The 23148-nt window shown below is 35.6% G+C and overlaps 1 protein-coding gene across 1 annotated transcript in view; it reads left to right on the top strand.

Annotated features, from left to right (window-relative positions):
• CUL1 (cullin 1) overlaps positions 1-23148 on the top strand; it is a gene marked incomplete at both ends in the record, with an annotated part of 34143 nt that overhangs the window by 9214 nt on the left and 1781 nt on the right. Inside the window, 17 exons of the mRNA XM_082014694.1 lie at positions 499-666; positions 1697-1747; positions 2719-2809; positions 3559-3722; positions 7578-7740; positions 11148-11278; positions 14180-14287; positions 14378-14484; positions 15578-15626; positions 16278-16409; positions 16951-17068; positions 17982-18058; positions 18831-18962; positions 20061-20153; positions 21357-21404; positions 21495-21577; positions 22983-23088. Of these exons, the coding sequence (XP_081870820.1) occupies positions 499-666; positions 1697-1747; positions 2719-2809; positions 3559-3722; positions 7578-7740; positions 11148-11278; positions 14180-14287; positions 14378-14484; positions 15578-15626; positions 16278-16409; positions 16951-17068; positions 17982-18058; positions 18831-18962; positions 20061-20153; positions 21357-21404; positions 21495-21577; positions 22983-23088 (1821 nt within the window). The remainder of the gene's footprint in view (positions 1-498; positions 667-1696; positions 1748-2718; positions 2810-3558; positions 3723-7577; positions 7741-11147; positions 11279-14179; positions 14288-14377; positions 14485-15577; positions 15627-16277; positions 16410-16950; positions 17069-17981; positions 18059-18830; positions 18963-20060; positions 20154-21356; positions 21405-21494; positions 21578-22982; positions 23089-23148) is intronic.

Genomic DNA, 23148 nt, shown 5'->3' with positions numbered 1-23148 from the left:
CCCATTTCCAGTAATACAGGGTTCCATTTACTGCCTGACAGGGTCCTAGAGAAGACCCCATTCACAATCAGTTGCCTCAGCTGCCCAAGTAGCAGCGGTGGGAGTCAGTGCTATATTTTGTGGAGATTGTCATGTTGAATGCATTACTTTTTGCACTGGCATGTTTTACCTGGTGCTCTCATCAGTGTCACTGTCTGTTTCTGATGTGGGCCTTCTTGCTATCTCCCACAGGAGGGACAGGAGTGTCTTCTGGAGCTTTGCCTAGGCTGTGCATTTTTTTTACCAGTGTTCTAATTTCTAAATCTCATACTGGCCTTGTGCTTTATTAATGTAGCAATAAATGTTTCCTATAAATGTAGGACTATAAATGTAGCACTATGTTTCCTATAAATACATTGCATGGTGTAGATTTATTACACAGTCAATTTGTACACCCTTACAGATCTTGGTTGTACCTTAAAATTCCCCAACAGTGCTGGTGAACTTTTGTTATTTCAGGATGGTGAAGATTTGATGGATGAGAGTGTGCTTAAATTCTATACTCAACAGTGGGAAGATTATAGATTTTCGAGCAAAGTATTGAATGGAATATGTGCCTACCTCAATCGACATTGGGTTCGTCGTGAGTGTGATGAAGGTCGTAAAGGAATATATGAAATTTATTCGGTAAGTAGCTTTTTGAAGCAAGTGATTTTTCTATTCCATCTGTCATGCTTGCACTATCCTGTAGATCACTTCTTGAAACTTGTATGAAGCTCACAGAAGTTTTGAAGAAGTGGGAAAAGTGGAAATCTCCCCCCTTTCCATACTTCCCACCCCACTATATTTATAAAAATTCGATGGGTCTAAGCTTGTGAGATTATCAATCTGCCTTGTACATATTGAGACTAGCAATATTAGACTGTCGAGGTTGTTTCTGAATATCTGCTGTTTATACTGTTGTCTGTGCGCATCAGTGTGGCCTTGTCATTCCACTTAGAATTCAGTCAAGTGTTTCAAATAAAGAAGTAAATTGCATTTTTGTTGACTTCAATACATCTCTGCAAATTTTTTAGCATCCAAGCTGCTAAGATTCAGTCAACATTTGGTTTGTAATCTAAGTTATTTTGGTACAGTTCTGAAAGATTGATATGGGATCTTGATAATTCTGTTGTAATGTAAAGTAATATAAACAAGAGAAGAACATAGAACTTCTGTATCTCAGATAACTAAAAGTACTTTTTTTTTTTTGTAAATAAAGGATAATTATTGTCCTTTCTGGTAAAGCATTAGGAAAGTGATATGTTATTTTATTGCTTCGCTTAAATAACTTTGCATATAGTAGGAAAACAGTTGGTATCCTTGCTTCCCTCCTTCGTAACTTCACTGGCTTAATGCTAAGGGACTATGTCAGCCTGAAAATCATCAACAAAAAAAGCTGTATGTTGTCAAAGGAACTTGCAGCCTTTGTTAGTTTTAAGAGTTGGCAGTGAATCACTGTCAGAAAAGGGGACATCTTAGGTAGAGTTAGTAATAAAGCAAATGGCAAATTTTTTTTATGAAAGTCTTGTTGCATGAGAAATGTGTGTGCCAAAATATAATAATTTTAAAAGTTCTGATTATTTAGCATACTATATCAGCTTTCCTTAAGAAGTTATCTTGCATGTATATGTGTATATATTTATTCCAACTTTCATCTCCCTTCCTTTGCTTCTAGCTTGCTTTGGTGACCTGGAGAGACTGCCTATTCAGGCCATTAAATAAGCAGGTATATATAGATGTTATAACTGCAGTGTTATTTTATAGGGTTAATTTTATATATTGTTAGTAACTGTTCCAAGGAGAATTTGGAGTATGGGGGGAGTAGGAGGGATGGACCTAGAAAATAAAAGGAAACCTTCTACTTCTTGTTTGTGATGTTAAAAAGTTAAACATCTGGGGCAATGGGCCTTTCTCTCTGTGTGTGGTTGAACCTTGATACCAAGATTGTTCTGTTACCTCTTTGCTGAGAGGACTCTTGAATTTACTGTTTCCAAGCCAAGCAGGAGTACAGGCTGACAGTCATGTTTTAAGGTTTGAGAGTCAAGATTGTGCGAGAACAGTGACAGGCCTGGAATTTTTGGTCTCTTAATTAGTGAAAGCACAATATAAAACAAGAAATTCCATCACAACAAAATATTGGATTTTTGTATGTGGATTTCAATCTTATTTGCAAGTACTTCATGATGAAAAGAGTGCATTGTGTTATGAAAATACTAGCTAGATTTCAGTGTAGAGAAACAGTAGTTGCAACAATTATTTGTCAACATAAGCCAATAGCTTTCTTTGTGTAAAGTACAGGTGGTTAGTTCAGCTCTTACTGCAAAGTTTTCTTGTATTTCAAGTATAAAACAGACAGAAGTTTGGTTTAGAAGATGCTTTTTGAAATGTAAAAAACCCCAACAAGCAAAAACAACTAAAACACACAAAAAACCCCAACAACACAACAAAAGAAAACAGCACTTGCACACCCTTTTACAGTTCACCACTAATCAGACTGTAATTACATTGTAGAACTTAAAGGTGTAGCATACTCTGTGATGTCTGTAGGAATTTTTTTATGTTCAGGTGTCCTTAAATTTTGTTCCTGAGGCATTTGACTTGTCTTGAATATAGGAATATGCTCCTAATTAAGTACTGTGCTTGACCTACCAGCTGCTTTCTCTGGGCTTGACTGACTTTTAATTTCTGTTTTCTAAGGTAACAAATGCTGTGCTGAAATTGATTGAAAAGGAAAGAAATGGTGAAACTATCAATACAAGGCTGATCAGTGGAGTTGTACAGTCTTATGGTAAATGATATTTCTTTAAGGTTTTATTACTGTCTTAAAAATTGATAAATATATATTCCCTGCCAGAGCCCAGAAGAGCATCCCACCTCTTTGGATGTCAAAGATTTTTACAGTAAAACAAATGCTGCTATATATTGTTTAACTTAATGTTTTAGAGACACTTGGCACAATTTCAGTTGATTGTACCATATTTGTAAAGCTTGAAAGCAGAACTGGTAGACAAATGTTCATTGTTTATGAATCAGTTATTTAGGAACTAAATCTGGAAGTGGGGAAGCATAGTAGTTTACAAAATGGGGTGGGATTCTTTTTTTCCATTTGCATGAAATTGAGAGTTTTGCCATGCAGATTAATCACTAGTTTCATTAAGAAAAAAACATAAATGCATATAATCTGGAAGTGTAAGAGGAATAAATAGAAGGGGAATTTGAACCAGCTTTTGAGACAGGATTTGGAAAACTTCACTATCATCCATTTAGTAATGTATCAAAAAGTGCAGTTTACATCAATAATGTCTTCTGCTGCTTATTTTTTAAAATGCAAAGGAAATATATACTTTAAAAAGTTTTAAAAAGTGGTGCTGGTACTGTCCCAATGGATTATCTTCATGTAAGTTAGAAGTAGCGTACCTGTTTATTTGCTAGAGGGTACCTGTTTATTTGCAAGAGACCACCACTTCATAAAAGACAAGTTTGTGATTACTTGCCATTTTTATTTTGTGTTTTTTTTTCTTTTTTTTTTTTTTTTAGTGGAGCTGGGACTGAATGAAGATGATGCATTTGCAAAAGGACCTACTCTAACTGTCTATAAAGAATCCTTTGAATCTCAGTTTCTTGCTGACACAGAGAGATTTTATACACGAGAAAGTACTGAATTTTTGCAACAGAACCCAGTCACAGAGTACATGAAGAAGGTAAGTTACTTAATAAGCTTTGTGATTATTTTCTGGATACAGATATCTTCTAGATATCTGTGAAGTAATATAAATTCTTGGTTTTTATTATCTGTTTCTTAAAATGCTTATTATTTTACAATTAGCTCTTTTTCCCTGTGGTGATCTGCTTCTATATTTATCTGGTGTGAAGTTTGTCTCCTTAGTGTATTTCAGTAAGCACAATGGAAGTTTGAAACTTTCTTAATGGGCAAAAGAGAAGAGAATGTTAAAATAAATTCAGATTTTGTTAGACTTCAAGACACCAAAATAGTCATTCGGCTTTAGACCTACTAGTTCACTCTTCCTATACAAGGAACTCTGTGTTGGCACATCTATTACAATCTCTTCCAAGGTGGAAAAGGTGGCCAAAGAAGTAGATTGTAAAATATTCTGAGAGAATTAAAGCTAATTAAATGTAATGAACCCTACTGATCAACAGAGGCCAGATTTAAATTCTTAGATTGCCCTGTCTGGGATCCCCCAAACCAGAGACTACTTAAAGAGCGAGCTGGATAAACATTGACTATTTCTAGCCTGGTTTAATAACCAGTAAGTCTTATTGAATGTGAAATAGAATAGTCATCTTCCATCTTGGACAAGTGCTGCTTTATGTATTTTTCTCAGCATGTTTTCTCACTCTCTAAATTATCATTTGTTTTTTCCCCTTGCAGTTTACTTTTAAAAAAAAAAAAGAGAGAGAGAGCTTTTTGAGTATGTAATATGCGGATACACATCCGTCCCTGCAATATTTTTGTGTTTCTTTTGTGTAATTCTTTTTGCCGCAGAACACATCCTTTCTGAGTCTTGGCATTAAAGTCAATGATTTACTCAAAAAAGGAGAAGGGGGGGAAAAAAAAAGTCCTAGAAGTAACACAGTAAAATGAATCTTGCTTTTAGTGCTTTGGGGTAGTTGCCTAGTAGGTCACAGACTATGTTTACTTTCCTGTTGTTGTTGAATTCATTATTTTTGCTAGTCCCTTTCAATTTCTTGTCTTTACTTTCATCCTAAAATATATATATAAGAACAGAGTAAGGGAATTTCAGTCATTTGTAACCAGAATGACTAGCTCATCCAGGATTCCTTGGTTCAGGGAAGTAAAAAGCTGTCTGAAGGTCATCGCTATTTCAAGAACTAGAGATTAATGGCAAGTAGAAAGAACTTATTAGAACCCCAAACAATCTTGAAGACTTGAAGACAAAAATCCACAAAAGAGCAACTTGCTTTGCCTGAAGCCGAAAACACATATAAAGCTAGCAGAAGACAGGGGAAATCTTCAGCAAGAAAGTGTATAGCCTTAAGTCTTTGCTAAAATTCATATACCGGAGATGTAATACAAGCTATTTGGGCTGTCTTGGCATCTCCTTACAGATAATGTGCATACATTAAAATCAAACTGAACGAGAACTTTGTTTTCATTACTTATTTCCTGGGATTTAACTGGTGAAACTGAAAAAGATGTGTATTAGACTCTACAGTAAATATGATCAGAGCTTGCAAAATGATACAAACTAAGGGATGTGACCTAATGGAAAGGGGAAACATGAACTGAAGCTAAAAGCTTCATGGGAACAAATTGTCTGATTTCTGTAGTCTGCATGCTCTGCTGGAGAGATCAAGAGAGGTCGTGCAAGCTTTCAGAACTATTAATTTAAAATTCTTATAGGTTTGTCCTTCAGTTTTATCTTACTTAATTATGCATAAGGAATTCTTAACATTTTTTCCTTTAACTGTTTACAAAGCAGTTTCTTAAACTTCTTAATTATTTTTCTTGGTTTGGGTATTGTAATGTTGCATGTCACTTAAATGCCTGGAATGAGTAGTACTCCCCATAATTATTACTCAGGTATTGCTAGAATTAGGGTTCTTTTCTGTTATGAAGCACCTTAAATGAGACTGATGTGAAAAGCTGCAAGTTGTCCAGCAGTCACACAGCATACTATCAGAAAGAAGGTATTATAAGTCATCTGTTCGAAGTATGAACTACGAAGTAATCCACTATTAGTACGCTTGCTTGGCTTTCTCACTGAAGCACTGTGCATTGAGATCTAATTGGGCATAAATAGCATTGCAAAATAAAAATAAAAAGTGCACAGCAGCATAACATCAGTGTTTCCATGATATAGTAGAATTCTGGTTGTTTCTTGTAGAATACTAATGGAATCTTAATTAGACTTAGGATATGTGTATGTAGTTATACAGGCAGACTTACTGAGTTTAGAAGGATTGTGCATTTTTCTTCTCAGGCCAGAACTCATGAGTAAAGCTGGCATGGCCTGATATGCTGTAGGGAAAAAGGTCAGTATTTCTTAAGACTATCCTTTGAAATAAAGTCTCAAACTGAACTTTTGATCTTATACTTCAACCAGCCAAAGATACTGTTGTGCGAACTAGTTATTTTTCCTTTGTTTCTGAAATACCACTTTAAAAGGAAAATGGAATTATAAGAACACAAAAAGAGAGTATAAGCAAATTTGAAGGTAGAGTGAATCTTTATTTTCATAAAGGAACTCAAAGTGAGAGTTGACTTGTTAGCATTAGAAGTGAAGGTCTAAGGTATTTGAAGAAGCAGCATTATAAGTGGCAGAATTTCCTGAACTATAGAAATACAGAATTGGTTAAGTGTAAGATAAGTAGTCCTACTAGTCTGATACCAGTTTCCAGTGTTCATCAGAAAGATTTGCTCCTATTTGCTGTCATTAAGGAAGTCGATTGTTATTCCTTGCTGGTAAGAAACTGGCAAGTACTCCGAAGTACGAGTTTTTATCCCTTCCCAAACTCTTGATTTTGTTTCCCATATTTTGACTTGTATTTTTTAACTCTAGGAGACAGTAATCCATGACCATTTTGCAAGAGCTTATTTGTGGGCAAAGTTATTACAGAAATGAGTGAAGCTAACAGTGGCAGAGAATATTTAAAACTATCTGTGTATGATGCAGTGTACTTACTCTTTTTTTTGTGTGTGTCCATAATTCGATCTTTCATGTTTAGTTCATACTAGGAAAATACATTAATTTAATTTCCTTCTCTTGGTGACGCTATTAATATAAATAATTTGGACTGTTAAGGGGGCATATGCACTTTATGCCTAATAATGTACTGCAATTACAGATGGCTTATAAAGCTAATCTTTAGCACTTGTGCAAACAAAATAAAGGTAATTGTTATATGAAAAAACTTGAGTTTTACATTTTGGTGTAAGTACAATTCCTTAAGTGACATTTAGAATTTTGGTTTGCTGAAAAGATATGCATATGTAGCATTTCATTTGCCAAATTAAATGCTACTATAATTTAAATGATTTTAAATTATTGGGAAGCTTTTCTGTATAAGAATGTAGATGAGAACATTCAAATAAATTTGTCATGGGCATACTGCTAAATTGTAGTTTTCTGCCTTTTAGTTTTGTGGAGGCATGAAATACATTCATGTTTGTCTTAAACAAAACTGCTTCTGTAGCTGGAGAGCTTGCTGATGCTAAAACTGCCAGCATCTCATGTCAGCATTTTTCTCTTTTTCAGACAGCAGATTTCCATCTGTAAGCTTATTCGTAAGCAATGGCAAAACAATCTTGCTGTGATTCTCCTCCCCTCCCCCTTAAACAGTATATAAGATTATAATCAACATAAACATTAATTCCATATGTATGTGGGGAGGGGATCACATTACTATTACCAGAAAAATAACTGCCTGAATAGGTGGACCATAACACCACATTAGTGAGAGATTTGTTGTTGTTGTTTTCTAGATGAATTTACTAAACAGTCATCTGTTTTCTGCTGTTGGATTTCTGTTCTGCCTTCTGTACAGGTTTCATGTTTATATCTGTTCTTTAGGCAGAAGCTCGCCTTCTTGAGGAACAGCGTAGAGTTCAGGTGTATCTGCATGAGAGCACACAAGACGAGTTAGCACGAAAATGTGAGCAAGTACTTATTGAAAAGCACCTGGAGATATTTCATACAGAGTTTCAGAATTTGTTGGATGCCGACAAAAATGAAGGTAAGGAGATTCAAATATTGGTTTTAGGTTTAGAGCTCCTCCCTGATCATTTGTGAATAATGTAAATTCTGGTGATGGCTAAATGTGATTTGTTCAGGAGTTAGATTAAGAGAGAAGATAGACACTAAACTGATTGACAAGCAACTTTTGATTAAATTGGGATGGCTGAGATTATTGCCTCGAGAAGCCCATTCTGATTTCAAATATTAAGGCAAAACACTTGTCATTTTGATTTCTCTTAACAGCTGGAATAGCTTCAAGAGCACTTGAGCCATCCTTTCAGCAGGAGCTGAAGCTTTAATGAGAGAGATGTGAGGTGAAAGACAGATCACTAGTCTTACCAGCTGTTTCAGTTTAATCAATGGATCTTGATGAGTCAGCAGTGAGAATTTTAAAATCCAAGTTGTCTAGAATAGGAAATGTTAAAAGAGGAATAGAAGGAAATAAGTAGCTTCTAAAATATAGTATATAAAATATATAAAACTGCATATAGAGCACAAGGAAAGGGTGGAAATTATTGATTGATGACATAAAACTTATTTCCACAGCTAAAATTAAGTGCCACTAATGGTTCAAGTTTATACCTTCTTAGAGAACACATAGAATAAAAACTTCTTCAGTGGTTCCTCTAAAATAAGTAAAGCTTATCAAAGAGTTTAGGTATCTCTAAGGAATTGTCAATTGTATTTGTTTTTATTACTTTCTTCAGGTGTTAATGCTTAGCACAAAATAACAGTCAAAACCAGGGCCAAATAATTCCTGTGCATTGTGCAGATAATAAGGATGAGTGGTGTTTCTGATTTTTCCAGTTGGGGAATTAATTAAATCTATATAGGAAGTCAAGCTAAGACCCTATAGTGGAAATACTGCTTTTAAGAAAGTGACAGAATTGAAGAGATACTATGATTAAGTTACTATTGATGATACTGTTCGTTTGAGAGTTGTGAATTGCAGCTGTGACTCTGTCTCAACTATCAACTGTCAAAGAACAACTATGAAAAATAACTAATCATCATGTTGATAAATAAGAGATGCTTCAAAATAGAAAAGAGCAATTCAGCATGATTTTTAGGTCAGAAGTCTCCTGTTTCAAATGTAAATAGAAGGTTTTTATCCTGTACTAGTATTTAAGAGTCAGATGTTGTTTGTGTTTGTAAATAAATGTATTTACTCTGTAATTGGAAGAGATTTTGATACAGGTGGGTGTTAACGAGTAAAATTACTATTTCTGTTGCCAGAAGACATAACAGCACAAACAGGAATTTTTTTCTGGACTCGAGAGGCCTTCCCAGGCTTTTCTTCTTTCCCCTTACTTCATCAAGCTCATGGGTTATGTGAGCCTTTAATACAGTCATTTACCATAGTAATGCAATTCCGTAACTTTGTCAGGGTAAAAAAGGGAAGCACGTAACTTGTATCTTGGGCACCATCTTGTTATATGTCTTTGGTTTTACTTTCATTTCAGTTATTTCTAAGATTAATTAGGCATTTTAAAATGCCTGATTTTTTTGTTCTGCTTTTTCAAAATATTTTGTTTTCTCTTATCAGGCTTCACTTGTACAAATTATAGTAGTTCCCTGGCCCTTTTTTAAGGTTCATGAAGTCTCAAGATTAGAAGCATTTATTTTGAAAAATTCTTTGACAATTCATTCTTTAATTACTATAAGCAGTTCACTCTCTAATTTGTGATATACCAAAATAGCCTATTGTAGACTATTCTAAACTTAAAATAAAATCTTGCTCTCAGTTGAAACCTTCATTACTTTGCTATTGAAAGTACACTGGTTTTGAGGTCCTCCCATGTGAAGTATGTTAAGTGTATAGTATTACAGGCCACTTGGGTTGGTGTTCTGTAACTTCTTAATCACATTGTGCAACTGGTTATGAAGATTGTGGGCACATTTGTCATGTGTTACTTGATCACATCGGTACGATACCTATAGGAAATAATTATGGTTATTGGGAGCAGGCTGTAGTGATTTAGGTGGAATTACTGTGTAAATCCTCCTTGAGGCTTTCTAGGACCTCTTCCATATATCACCTAATACAGACATCCTGATAGACAAACCTGTGAACCCTTATTTTTGTGTAGGTCTAGCAGCAGCTTATTATACCTATGCATGGCATTATATTCCTACCTTTTTTCTAAAATTCTGTAGGTAAAAGAACAGCATTCTTATGTTGTTACAAAAGTTTAACACTGGGTTGCAAATATGGTTTCCAGAGAGAAAAATGTTTGCATTTCAAATCCAACAGTTTAAGCTTGCTGAAGTTCTAAGGAATGGAAAGTATTAGATGGAAGTGGGTCTGAATAGAGGTGTCATTGCTTTAGTATTAAAGGCATCAAGTTCTGTGTGTTGTATTTCAGAGTTAGGTAGGAATACAGCTACTTGATTGCTCTGTGTTATTTAATCTAATAATCCTAAGGTGGTAATAAATTGCTCATACTCTCTTCAGAGAAGTCCTTACACTTTAGGAGCACTAGATGCATATGTCAACCTTAAGATGGATTCAACAAGGTGAAATACCCTCATTAGTTTACAGTAACTAATTTGGTTGTTTACCATTTCATTTGAGTGCCTGTTCAGTGAGAGCAAGATTGCAAGAGGTAACTGATGGGTTTGTGTACCTGGTTTATGGCCATATTAAAGTTTGCTTTTTTTTTCAAAAGTGTTCTGCACTGAAAGTACAAAGCATCTGTCCTGTTGAAAATGAATAATAAAAACAAAACCCTCTTCAATATTTGACTTTCTGAAATTACTAATTGATTTTGGAAAGTCTTAGCTGAAAACTGGTGAGATTTTAATATGAGGCTTTAACATGTGTGAAATTGTCCAAATTTGAATATGTCCAAATTATTTTTACCTTAGTTTTGTTCCGAGGTAATGCTTTTCAAGAACCTTTTCTTTCTTTGAGATACAATTATTTCTACTGGTGGCTGGAGAATGTGGTATTCTTAGCATGGCCAGCAGTAATGCTAATGACTGTCATGGTAACACTTCAAAACTTCATTTAAATAAGAGAGTTTTAACTCCATTTTAAAATCATTGCATCTCTTTAAATTTATGAAAACTAGAAATCAGAAGTAAATATAATTTAAGGCCTTTTTTTTTTCCTTCTTCAGATTTATGTAGCATGGTGAAGGTAAAACAGATCTTAATGTTTAACAGAGTGCTTTCTCTTTAACTAGTCTTAGCTTTCCAGGTTAGTGCAAAGATTTGCTATACTGTATTATTTTTTCTGTAGTTTTTCTATGGCTTTTTAGAAGAGCAATTGCACATAGGTTTTTGTTGATGATAGATGTTTTAACTCTTATTGGCAACTTGTAAATGAGAAATTCGAGTCATAACTAGTACAAATGTTGGCTTTCCTCTTCCCCCCGCCCCCCCCCCCCCCTTCCCCTCCAGACTTGGGACGCATGTATAACCTTGTATCTCGAATCCAGGATGGCCTTGGAGAACTGAAAAAACTTTTGGAAACCCACATTCATAATCAGGGTCTAGCTGCAATTGAGAAATGTGGAGAAGCTGCTCTAAATGCAAGTATTCCTTCAAAATAAGTCTGTGTATGGTTGCTGCCAGTTGTACATTAGAGGAGGGTGAATGCTTCCTGATATAATTTCCAGTTTGCTTATGTTTTCCCTCTCACTGATTTAATTTGTGAGGATTAGGCAATTCTCAAATGTTGACGGTAGGCTTAAAACAACAGTACATCAACTGTGTTACTACTCTTTGAGCTTTGGGGGGGTGTGTGGGGATGTGTGTGTGTATTTGGGGTTGTTTTTCCTTCTGAGTTTTTGCTCTCTGTCAGGATGTTGTGCTGCTTAGAAAGCTGGCTGTGCAAATATAGCATTGTATACTTACAAATACACCTGGAAGACCACTGTTTCAAGAAGCATTATCTTCAGTGGGCTATATTTTATTTCATGATCTTAATGGACTTCCGACTCGGATGGAACTGTATAGACAAAGTTTCTGTTGGTTTTAGTTTTTTGGTGAATGGCTTTATTCTATTTGGAGAAGTATGAGAAATTTAAGACGTAGAGACTACTGAAATGGTTGGAGAGGTTAATGCTCTAAGGAGCAGGTCAGATCTTTGCAACATTGTGGTCTGTCTTGATTTTTATCCCATGACTGTAATTTTGTATTGATTAGGGTTGAATCTCGGCAACGTGGAGTTGTTTAAACCCTTTGCTAACCTTTTTGTCTGTAGATAATAACGGCATTTTCTAGGAAAAAAAAAAGAATGAAATGTTGCACAAAGCAAAATTAGGTTACCATATAGATTCTGGTAAATTTTAGTTAAAATGGGGTTTAACTTCGATTTTTTTTTTTTTTTTTTTTTTTTTTACAGAGTTCATTTTAACTTGTTCCTGGCCTCAGATATTCATGAAATAGCTTCATACTAGTAATCATTAAAGCAGTAATCTGTAATGACTGCATGGAGAACAGTAAAAACTTGAATAAAATGTTTTACCTGTGTAGTGTCTGTTGTTCACTTCTATAGTTTTAAGTTTTGTGTCGCTTTTTTAGCAATATTGATCTTTTATGAATCCTGTATTAAGTTCAGGAATCTTCAGCTTCATCTGTAGAAGTCACCTTAAATTTGGAAATCAGATGTGCTCCATGATCCCTGGTGATCATCGCTTTTTTGTTTCTTTGTACTTGGGCCTTGAAGAATTTCCCAGAAAAATGAAAGCTCTTTCTCCAGTAATTAGTTCATCTTTGAGAGGGAGGAAGCCTGAGATTTCTATCTATTAGTTCTTTTGACTCCAACCATTTCTAAAACTCTTCCTAGTCACGACATGTCTTCTTGTTTCTGCATCTTTCTCTTTTGTTCCTTTTCTTTTTCCACATGTTTGTTCTTCATTTTCATAACAGTATCTCTGGCTGTCTCCCTTGGGAATCATTTTGCCTCTTCTTCCAATATCCTTCACTCCACTGTATTGCTAGTCATCATTGCCTTGTTAGCCGTCTGTCACACTTAGGTAGGATTGATTCTGCCTAACTTTATTTATCTGTACTGTGTCCAAACAGATAGTCAGCTGGGCAAGTGCTTCTCAGTTTCTCTGTAGTCAGTGGAGAGAAAGAGTCATCCCAGCTTGACTCATCTGACCTATTTTAGATCTGTACTGCAGAAGGAGTTGTGCTCTAGACTTCATTAACTATATTAATGAGATTGGTCTTCAGGCAGAAGATTACTGCTTTAGTGCCTTTGGTTTTTTGCGGGTATTTTTGAGTCCTTGTAATAGGTAGATGCCTTTCTGAATGTTGGTCAAGTCCACTTGAATTTCTTGTCTGGGGGGTTCTCTAATAGTCTCAGTTCTTTGTCTGAAGCATGGCATTAGATCGGTGGCCTGCGTAGTCTATGTCTGTCTTCAGTGCCAACAGGCAATGTTTTTCAGGATCCTGATAAAACCCTGCCCATCTTTGGCCATTTGTTGCCAGCATCCAGAATTCTTATGATAGGAATGTTACAGTAGTACCTCCATGCCCAGTCCTTTTAGGTTTTTTTTTATGGACCTGTTGTCTGTGAGTTTGTGTAATCCATTCTTGAACCTGCTGATATTATCTGCTTCCAACAGCCTCCTGTGACAGCAAGTTCTAGAAGTCTACTACCTTATATGTAAAGATGTTCTTTACTTTCCTGTCACTTTCATCAAGTGCCCTGTAGTTATAAAATGTGGCTTTCAGTGATCGTTCATCTTTTTAGTCATCTTCCTGACTTTGTAAACCTTGGTCATATGCCCTTTCAAACTTCTGATCTCCAAATTTAAGATTTCTAGCCTTTTTATACTGTTGTATAGTAGCTGTGTCTGCCTGGTGTTTTAGTTGCCCTTCACTGTTCCTACTCTGACTCCACTCCATCTTTACTGAGATGCAGTGATCAGTAATTGCACATAGGACTCAGTCTATGAGTGCCATAAACTTGATGTTTATTGGCATTTGGCTGCCACGGGGTGTTGAGTGGATAATTTTTAAGAACTGTCAACAGTGACTGAGGTCTCTGTACTATAAGTTGTACTTAATTGGGGCTACACCTGTTACATTCTTACTACAGAGATTTGTTTTGAGGGTTTCTTCTATAGCAGCTGCCATTTTATGATTGTCCAGCTCTCTTGAGTCTGATTCAAATTAAGATTATGTCTTTGAAAATGTCCTTCTTGGAAACATTTGCAATGGTTGAGTAAGTGGTTTTGTCATCTTTTATTTTATATGATGGCATACACTATGCACTCTGCTGTAAATGAAAGCTTGGCCTAATGTAAGTCCTGGACATAGGACCTAAGTTAGTCTGGATACTATTTTACCTTCAAAATATTTTTAATACTTTGCAGACTTTCCTCATAAAAATTTGCTTAGGCCAGTGAGTAGCTCCATTTTGGAAGAAATAGAAAGCAGAAAGACAATGGGTTGAAAAAACAATGTCTCTATTGCAGGATCCAAAAATGTATGTACAGACAGTGTTGGATGTCCATAAGAAATACAATGCTTTAGTCATGTCTGCATTCAACAATGATGCTGGCTTTGTGGCTGCACTAGACAAAGTAAGTATATGTAGTGGCATATGATGAACTTCTTTTTTTTCTATTCAGTATTTTGTCTCCCAAAATTTCACTGTCTTTTGTGATTTATAGGCTTGTGGTCGATTTATAAATAATAATGCAGTGACAAAAATGGCTCAGTCATCCAGTAAATCCCCAGAGCTACTGGCACGATACTGTGACTCTTTACTAAAGAAAAGGTATGTCTTCAAAGACTAATTATTATTTCAGCTTGGCTGTTGTTTTAAAATGTTTTAGCATGTGAAGTTTTATATTGTGTCTTCAGAAACAAAACTTAACGTTTCAAGAAAAATTAATATCACCAAATTGTGAATACAAAAATTTCAATATGACCATTCTTAGAGGTTATATGGAGTTTACTTTTCTTTTTAAAGTAGGCGGGGAGAAATAACAGATCTAAGACCTACGTTTCCTTATAGGAAAGTTTTGGGGTTTTTTTTAATAAAACAGAAGCGGTTTCCTCCTGTTGTTTTCTCTATATCTTCTTCCGTCTGGGCAGAAATTGAGGAGGACAAAAACTGCTTTCTAACCTCTTGTAGTTCATAATTTAATTAAGGTATTTGACTTCAAAAAAATTCAGCAGGTCATACATTGAGTTGATATGAGTTCAGTTCATACTGGATTGGTGTCAGTTTTATCACTGGCAAATTTTCTAGCTTTTTTGGGGGACAGAAAAAAAAAAAAACCGAACGAACAACCCAAAATGAGAAGGAGTTCTTCCCTTTTCCCTTCCTCATCCCCATCTTTCTTCAGCAAAGGATTTATTTTCCCCTTTATAAATACTAGCTTTCTGCAGGGTAGGTACGGGGTATGCCTGATGGGCAAGCATGATATGGATGAAGGCAATGTGATACCACCTGAGCTCTCACCCGTTCAAGACCCAGCTCTCTGAGCTGTTTTTTTTACACTGTACTATCTAAGATAAATAGCACTTAGCAGCAGAAAAAAGGCAGGAAGAAAGATATATATATATAAACCCATAAATCCTGAGAGATATACATGTGTAAGCCATAATCCAGGTTATCAGGAAGTCCTGAGCAATTAATGGTCCAGGACTTCAACCTATTGTTTAAAAATCATGTACTTCACTACTCCACATATAAGCAATTCTGAAGTGTTCATTTAATTACACTGTTTCCTCTCTAAAGAGTCTTTGATCCCAAAACTACTCAATCTGTCTTCCTTTTATTTATGGAATTTCCATATACATCCACATGTTGTTTTAATTCACCAGTTTTGGGGCTTATTAAAAATGCAGTTCTTGAATTGCAGCTCAAAGAATCCAGAAGAAGCAGAATTGGAAGATACACTCAATCAAGTGGTAAGATGTCTATAAATACCGTTCTCTTCTGTGTAAGCTTTGACAAGTTAGTAATATTTGATTGTCACACAAGTCAGATTAGAGAAAACCTTTTATTTTGTATGTTTGATTTCATTACTTGAAATATTTCAGCTTTTCAGTAATAATCTCCATCTCTGTGTGGCTTGTTGGTTGTATTTTTTTAATTTAAAAAAAGCACTTTACAACGGATGGCTGTAAGCAGTGGCTAAATGGAATTTATGCTTTTAAATTAATGTTTATATACACATATAATATAGATAACTTCTACAGTAGATTTTTCTATAATTGTACATGCACTACATGTATATAAGGCATTATTATATACATATACAATGTGTGTGTATAAATATGTGAATTACATATACATATAATACAGAAAATTTTCTACAATGTATTTTTATAATTACATACACGCACTACAGATTTATTCATATATAAGGTGTATATGTGGAATGTACAGTTAATGTGTTTAAAATAGTATCCACATTTAAACAACTCCACCCCACACCCCCCAATCCCAAAAAACCCTGCCCTTAAGTGCCTTTAAGTGCAAATTAAGTAGCTACTACTACAGCTTTTCAAGACAAATGCTTTTTTTTTTTTTCTTACAAATCATCTTGGCTTTTCCAGATGGTTGTCTTCAAGTACATTGAAGATAAAGATGTGTTTCAAAAATTCTATGCTAAAATGCTGGCAAAAAGACTTGTACATCAGAACAGTGCTAGTGATGATGCTGAGGCGAGCATGATCTCTAAACTAAAAGTGAGTATTCCACCACTGCCCTATGATCTACCATATTGCAGGTCTTCAGGCTGCCTTGGAAAGCATCGATGTATGTCCTTTCATTTCATTATTTTATGTACAGTAGAAAAATACACAACCTAGGTTTTTTTCTCTCTTTTTTTTTTTTTACCTCCTAGGAGCTTGTAGTGCATGTCTGTCCTATGGACTTAAGCTTAATTATTCTTATCTAAATGAATGATGTGGATATAATTATCCAAGGGAATGACTACTGAAAAGTTGCTTAATTTCATTAACCCTTGTTCATTCAAGGTCAAGCAAGATATGATCTAATACTCTTTTAATAGTCCGTTTCATAGTGTGTTTCACTTCCTTTTTAAACAAAGTTTTCTTCTGTTTTTGATGTTAAAGAGCGTGTCTAGTTGGGATCAGTATTGTGAGTGAGGGAAATACAGAACTTTGTACATCATCTTTTAAGAAAATAGGCTCCAGTACTTTGTTGTTCTCATTCTCCAATGTCAAAAATGTGTCTTGCTGACATATCTGTGCTTTTAAAATACAGCAAGCTTGTGGTTTTGAGTATACCTCCAAGCTGCAGCGGATGTTCCAAGATATTGGTGTAAGCAAGGACTTGAATGAGCAATTTAAAAAGCACCTGACCAATTCAGAACCATTAGACTGTAAGTAATACATTTATCTAAGTTACTGCTGAGTAGTTTAGCTGCTTCTTATTTCTAGAGAGCTAACTATGTGAGGGAAATATTTGACTTAGACATCATACCCCCAGAAGTTAGAATTAGTATTATTTTGGACAAGATGACTAGGATTTTTTAATTAGTCTTTTAGATCTGTGCTCTGTCTTCTTAATAGCACTTTATATCTTCCGTTATAAAGATCCTGATCTTGCAGCTCGTGCTTAGGTATGTAATTAAATTAAGTTGAATCCTGTCTTGTCTGGGGTTTTTTTCCCTCACTTGGAAAGATGATTTTCTTTAAATGGTTTTGATTTTGAGCACAACATGGTTTTACTTGTGTAAAAGTATTAAGGAAAAAGGATACTATGTTTTAGGTTGCTAGACAGCCCTGTCACACTTTTTATATAAAGAAACATTTTTTTAATTGAAGCACATTGAAACAAATTCTTTAAAGAAATGGTAATTACTTTTGGGATTACATTTAGAGTTGTGTATTGTCAGGCTTAAATTTTACTTAGTTGTTGTATTTTTCTTACTCACTTGCCCAAAATGCCTTACAAATATAAATGTGAAATGTTTTTCCTTGCAGTTGTGTACTGTGGAGTGAGGAATTTTAGTTACACATAAAAACGAATGCTGACAATTTTTACACTTGCATGTTAAAAGATAAATCCGTTGTGGGGATGAAAACAGGGTAATAACTTCTACAAATGAGAGAAAATCAAGTGACTGTCACAGTAAATCTAAAGCTCTCCAACTATGGCAACATCTTACATGCATTCCTTTGTTTTATAGTCTGAATAAAAAAAATGTTGCTTAATGATTTTTCATCATGTTAGTTGAAGAGGGGTGGGAGCAAGGGAGATAATGCAGTGCAGCCTCTTCACCTCTCTTCCAGTGGATTTCAGCATCCAGGTGCTGAGTTCCGGCTCGTGGCCGTTCCAGCAGTCCTGCACATTTGCTCTGCCATCTGAGGTGAGGCACTTGCACTTGGTTCATCCAAACATGGAGTGATCATGTGAGAAATTTGTTTTATAAGGCTGGTGTCTCTGGTTTTGTTGTGTGTCAGACAGGACTGGATGTGTCTCTGTGGTGTATGCCTATTTGGCTGGAGGATGTTTGGAACATTTGGAACTTATCTCCCGGAGGAGATAAGTAAGGTAGTGGGAGGGAACTCTGTGAATACATAACTGTTTTCTCCTGTGGAAAGACCCTGGTTAATGAATCTTGCTTGAAAACATTCAACAATAACTGAAGCAAATCATTGTTAGCATATTTTTCTGTGTATACTTTTATTTAAGAAACTTTTTTTTGCTGTTGCTTTGGCTTTGTCCAGTAAAATCTTTAGATACTATGATTAGTTTTCTGTTGAGTGCTTATCCAGAATAGACAAGATGTGAATACTTGACATGAGAAATAAGTAACTGCTACTACCTGGAGGATGAAGGTGGTTAAAAAAAAATCACCTTTCTAGCCTTGCTTAAAGTATCATAAAAGAATAGTACTTTAAATGCTTGTTTAGTTTTGTATTGTTAATGACACTTTAAAGGGGAAACTTACAGCAACGGGAAATTTTCACCCAGTTTGAAGAACTTGAATAATTTGGATTTCTGTTTGTCTTATTCAGACAACATGGCAGTTAAGGGTGAAGAGATTCGATTCTCCTTTGTTGGTGCCAGAGCATGTTCTAGTAATGATAAATAACGGTAAATAATATTCTTTATTTATTGTTGTTGTTTTTATACAGTTAGAACGGAGCTATCAGAGATTTACTGCATTTTATGCCAGTCGTCATAGTGGAAGAAAATTAACATGGTTGTATCAGCTGTCCAAAGGGGAACTGGTTACCAACTGTTTCAAAAATAGATACACATTACAGGTAAGGATAACAACATAGCAATAGAAACACTTGGCAATGGTTGCATCCAGACGACTGGATGCAGGTGATCATTTGAAAGACATGCGTTCACGCTCCGGTCCACTGCTCTTACGTTACGTGGATGAGCTGCTCAGCCTCTGTACTCCTCATTTGGAGATAATTGCTTTTCTTTACTTTAAAGGACCATTGTGCAGATAAATGTGTGATAATGATGAAGTGTGTAGATGTTGAAGAAATGGAGTTGATATGAATACCTGTGCCTGCACACAAACCAATTTTAATAGATAATAGAGTGAATTGAGCTGTATTAGATGAAATACAGCTCAATACAGTATGTCAAAATATTCATCAGTAGTATGTAATGATGTATCACAGTTTAGTATTTTAAATCATGCAGTTCCTTAACTGGGGTGGGGGGTGTACGTTCATATGTATACACACACATAGATGTTTAGCTACTATTTATGATGCTCATGTGCATTCATTAGCTTTATTCCTGTGAATAATGCTACTGTCTTTAAAGCAAAGCCCAGATGCAAGCTCTGATGGCAACATGTCTGTGTACTACTGAAGTGAACTTAAGTGGTACCCCTCCTCAGATGGTTGTTGGTGTTATTATTAATAGATCCTTTATTATATATTTGATTTATTTACTATAATGATACTTAAGAACTATGTTTAATAGAAAATTGACTTAGAAAAGGGAATATATTACTTGTGGATTAAACAGGTGTTGAACGGCGTTGTTAGACAACTGCAACCTCTTTGCATAAGATCTCATGCTGCTTATACTTCCATGTCTGCTTTCTCTGAAAAAGGAGAGGAGAGGAATTCACAACAGTGAGAAGAAACAAGATAATCTTAGGTTTTGAAAACATCATCAACACATGTTAACCCTGTGCTGGTAGAAGTGAATAAGCCACTGATATGTTTATAAACTTGATTTTGTTAATTCTGCTGGAGCTGGGAGGGTTGTATTCCAGTATATGTGTTTAACTGGTGAATTTTGGGCTGTTCAAATTCAGAAAGTATGTTTGTTTATTCTCATTTTCCGATTTCCCCCCTCCCTCCTTCATTCTCTTTTTTTGGATCTGTTAGGCATCTACATTCCAGATGGCGATTTTACTGCAGTACAACACAGAAGATGCCTATACCGTGCAGCAGCTGACAGACAGTACTCAAATAAAAATGGTAGTGACTTTGTACATTTTACCACATTCTTGTGAACAAGTCTTTTGGTGTTCAGCGTTCTTCCTGCTGTTGTAAGAAATTGGGATTAGACATGCTTGAAGCCAGAGTCAGTTTCTGTCCTGAAGGAGGCAGATGTGCTCTATTCTTGGTCAACTTACTTTCCTGGTTTACTTTCCTGTAATCATAACTGCCTAGTCTTCTGATGAATCTTAGCATGTGTATACTGTTGTTCATGACTGGAGTGAATTGTCTAGGTTGCTGCTGAGCTCTGGTAGTAAGTTTTCAGTGTTTTGCTACATACATTTTAATATTAAAAGACAACATCACTCTCTTGTGGAAAAGGTTCCCTTTTCTTTCCAAGTAGACTTTATGGCCCCCAGTTTATTTGGCCTCTGTGTCCTTTAAAATCCTTTTAGTAGGTTTGATTCAAGTCTTCAGGAAAGTTAGGCAATTCTTAGCTAGTGAGATCTTTACTTTCAGAAATACATATCCAGAAGGTTACTGCTGCTGATGGTTTACAGCAAACTTTGAAGTTTTATTGGGGTTGCCATTTATTATAGATGCTTGTTTGCAGAGAGAGAGATATTTATTTATGCAAAACAAGTATTTTGGCCAAATTATGGTTGGACCAGAATAAAACTCTATACACAGCTGAGAACTAACTGCATGATCAGAAGACTTCCACTGTGGTAAAATAGCGGCTTTTGCAGGCCTGCACAGAATTTTGACAGTAGTGTAGCCATCTGGGTGACTGACATGGGGCAGTAAACGGAACAGAAGAAGCAAGAAGAGAAAAAATATGTTAATCAGAAAGCAGAAGATGCTTGCTTTCTAAAGGCTTAAGCCTGCCATTGTATTTATATTTGCATGGTTTAGGGAAAAAAAATTTCTTGCTGTTATAAATCTGCTTGCAAAACAGCTCCTAAAACAGTAAGTGCAAAGATCTGTTGTTTGGAATTAGTCTTTCTAAAAAGTCTGATGTTATTTGACTGACCGCAAGGCAAGTATGTCCTAGCACCCAAAAAGGGCCTTATTACATTCTATTTCTGTGAACTATGTTTTTACTACTTTTTTCCCTCATTTATTTTGCAGTGTTCTGCATTCTCTTAGTTCTTAGTCTAAATCTGTGTATTCCTGTTGAAGTATTTTAAGCTAGGAAACGTGCTGTCTGCGCTGATAATATTATTTTCTGTAATTTTGTAGGATATCTTGGCGCAAGTTCTACAGATACTGTTGAAATCAAAATTGCTTGTAAGTACTCTTGCTTTTTTATGACCTGGTTAACGTTCAGCAAAATGTATTAATGAATATATATTTACTTACTTATTTTATGTCTTGCAGGTTTTGGAAGATGAAAATGCAAATGTTGATGAAGTGGAGTTAAAACCAGATACCTTAATAAAACTGTATCTTGGTTATAAAAAGTAAGGAAAAACCTCATCAGCATACATCACTTGTGTAGCGTCCTCCTCCTCTGCTTTCAAAATTTGGGTAAAACCTAATAGACCTGGGATGAAAGCTCCAGGGTTCGAGTGCCAATTCAAGTACAGATCCAACATAGTAGCTTTAAAGGAGAGAGTTAGCTGGTATGGGGGATAGGGAAGACTTCAACTATCTGACTTTGACTTTGTCATAAAGTCTATCAAGTCAAGGCCTGAATATATTTTCATATCTCTTTTTTGTTCCTTGATTCTTGTCTAATTCTGGTATAATTTATTTCTGGTAAGAAATTGTGCTGGTTTTTACCAGGATGCATGACATACATGCACTCAGGAAATTACACTATGTTTTATAAAGTTACAGTAGCGTACAGTGACTAGCAAAGGTCAAAGTCTTAAATATTGATCCACTAGAGACAACATGAGAAGATCAGCAGGCTCACTTTAGAACTTCAGAGTGTACAGTGATTTGAAAACTTAATAAACATGATTTTCAGTAGTTTTTACTACTTACTTTAACCAGCATTGCTTTTAACGATTGTGTATTTTAAGGTGTTCATAGTACTGTGGTGACTTATCATGCTTACCAGAGCATAGAGACACACACACACACACACACACACAAATTCAGTGTGGATTCAGTACTTCCTGAAGATAAGATCTCAAGTGAAAGAAGCATTTTAAAACTTTCCTTGTACCTCACTCTTTATCTGCTTTGTTTCCTCCTTGACCAATAATGAAAGGTTTGAGAATTCATGGTCAGTTATGTTAATGCAGTGATGGAAACAGCTCAGCATTGCTGCACTGTGTGGTTTGCTGGTTCCCAGTTTATGATGCACAAGACTCTGCTAAATAAATAACAGATCCCCTCTCCACTGCAGTATTCCCGAGTGCAGCCAACAGGCTGAGCACTGCCCCATGATCCCTGGTTCTGAGGTTCCTTCCCCACTTGTGACACAGCATCAAGTCTTGAGAGCAGTCACGTGTGCTCACAGTAGCGCAACCATGGACACTGGAGAGCGTGTAAAAGAAAGGCAGAATTCAGTTTTAAAACTGAAAGCGCTAATTTGAAAACAAAGCGCTAATTTGACCTAACAGATCACTAGGTTGGATTGCGTAAGTCAGGAAATACACAACTGCCAAAAAGGTATTTTGGTTTTTTTGGTTAATTGAGGGGGGTTTTTTTGTTTTATTTATTTTTTTAAACTTGGAAAAGCTTGTCTAAAATTTTCAGAAGTGCCAAAGTCCCCTTTTGCTGTAAAGTAATTTTGGTGGTGTGGCTTTTATTTTGGAGTTGGGTTTTGTTCAGGGTTTGGTATGAGGGGGTTGGTTTGTTTGATTGGTTTTTAAACAGGCTAGTTGTTCTATTAACTTTTGGTTTTCTTTACAGCAAAAAATTAAGGGTCAACATCAATGTGCCAATGAAGACTGAACAGAAGCAAGAGCAAGAAACTACACACAAAAATATAGAGGAAGATAGGAAACTACTGATTCAGGTGACTTGTATTGCAGAATGCTGCCATGCTATGAACTCAGAATTACAGCTTTGTAATCCT

The sequence above is a fragment of the Phaethon aethereus genome (assembly GCF_964289735.1).
Source record: "Phaethon aethereus genome assembly, chromosome: 2".
Classification (NCBI taxonomy): domain Eukaryota; kingdom Metazoa; phylum Chordata; class Aves; order Phaethontiformes; family Phaethontidae; genus Phaethon; species Phaethon aethereus.
This window is presented reverse-complemented; position numbering and strand designations above follow the sequence as displayed.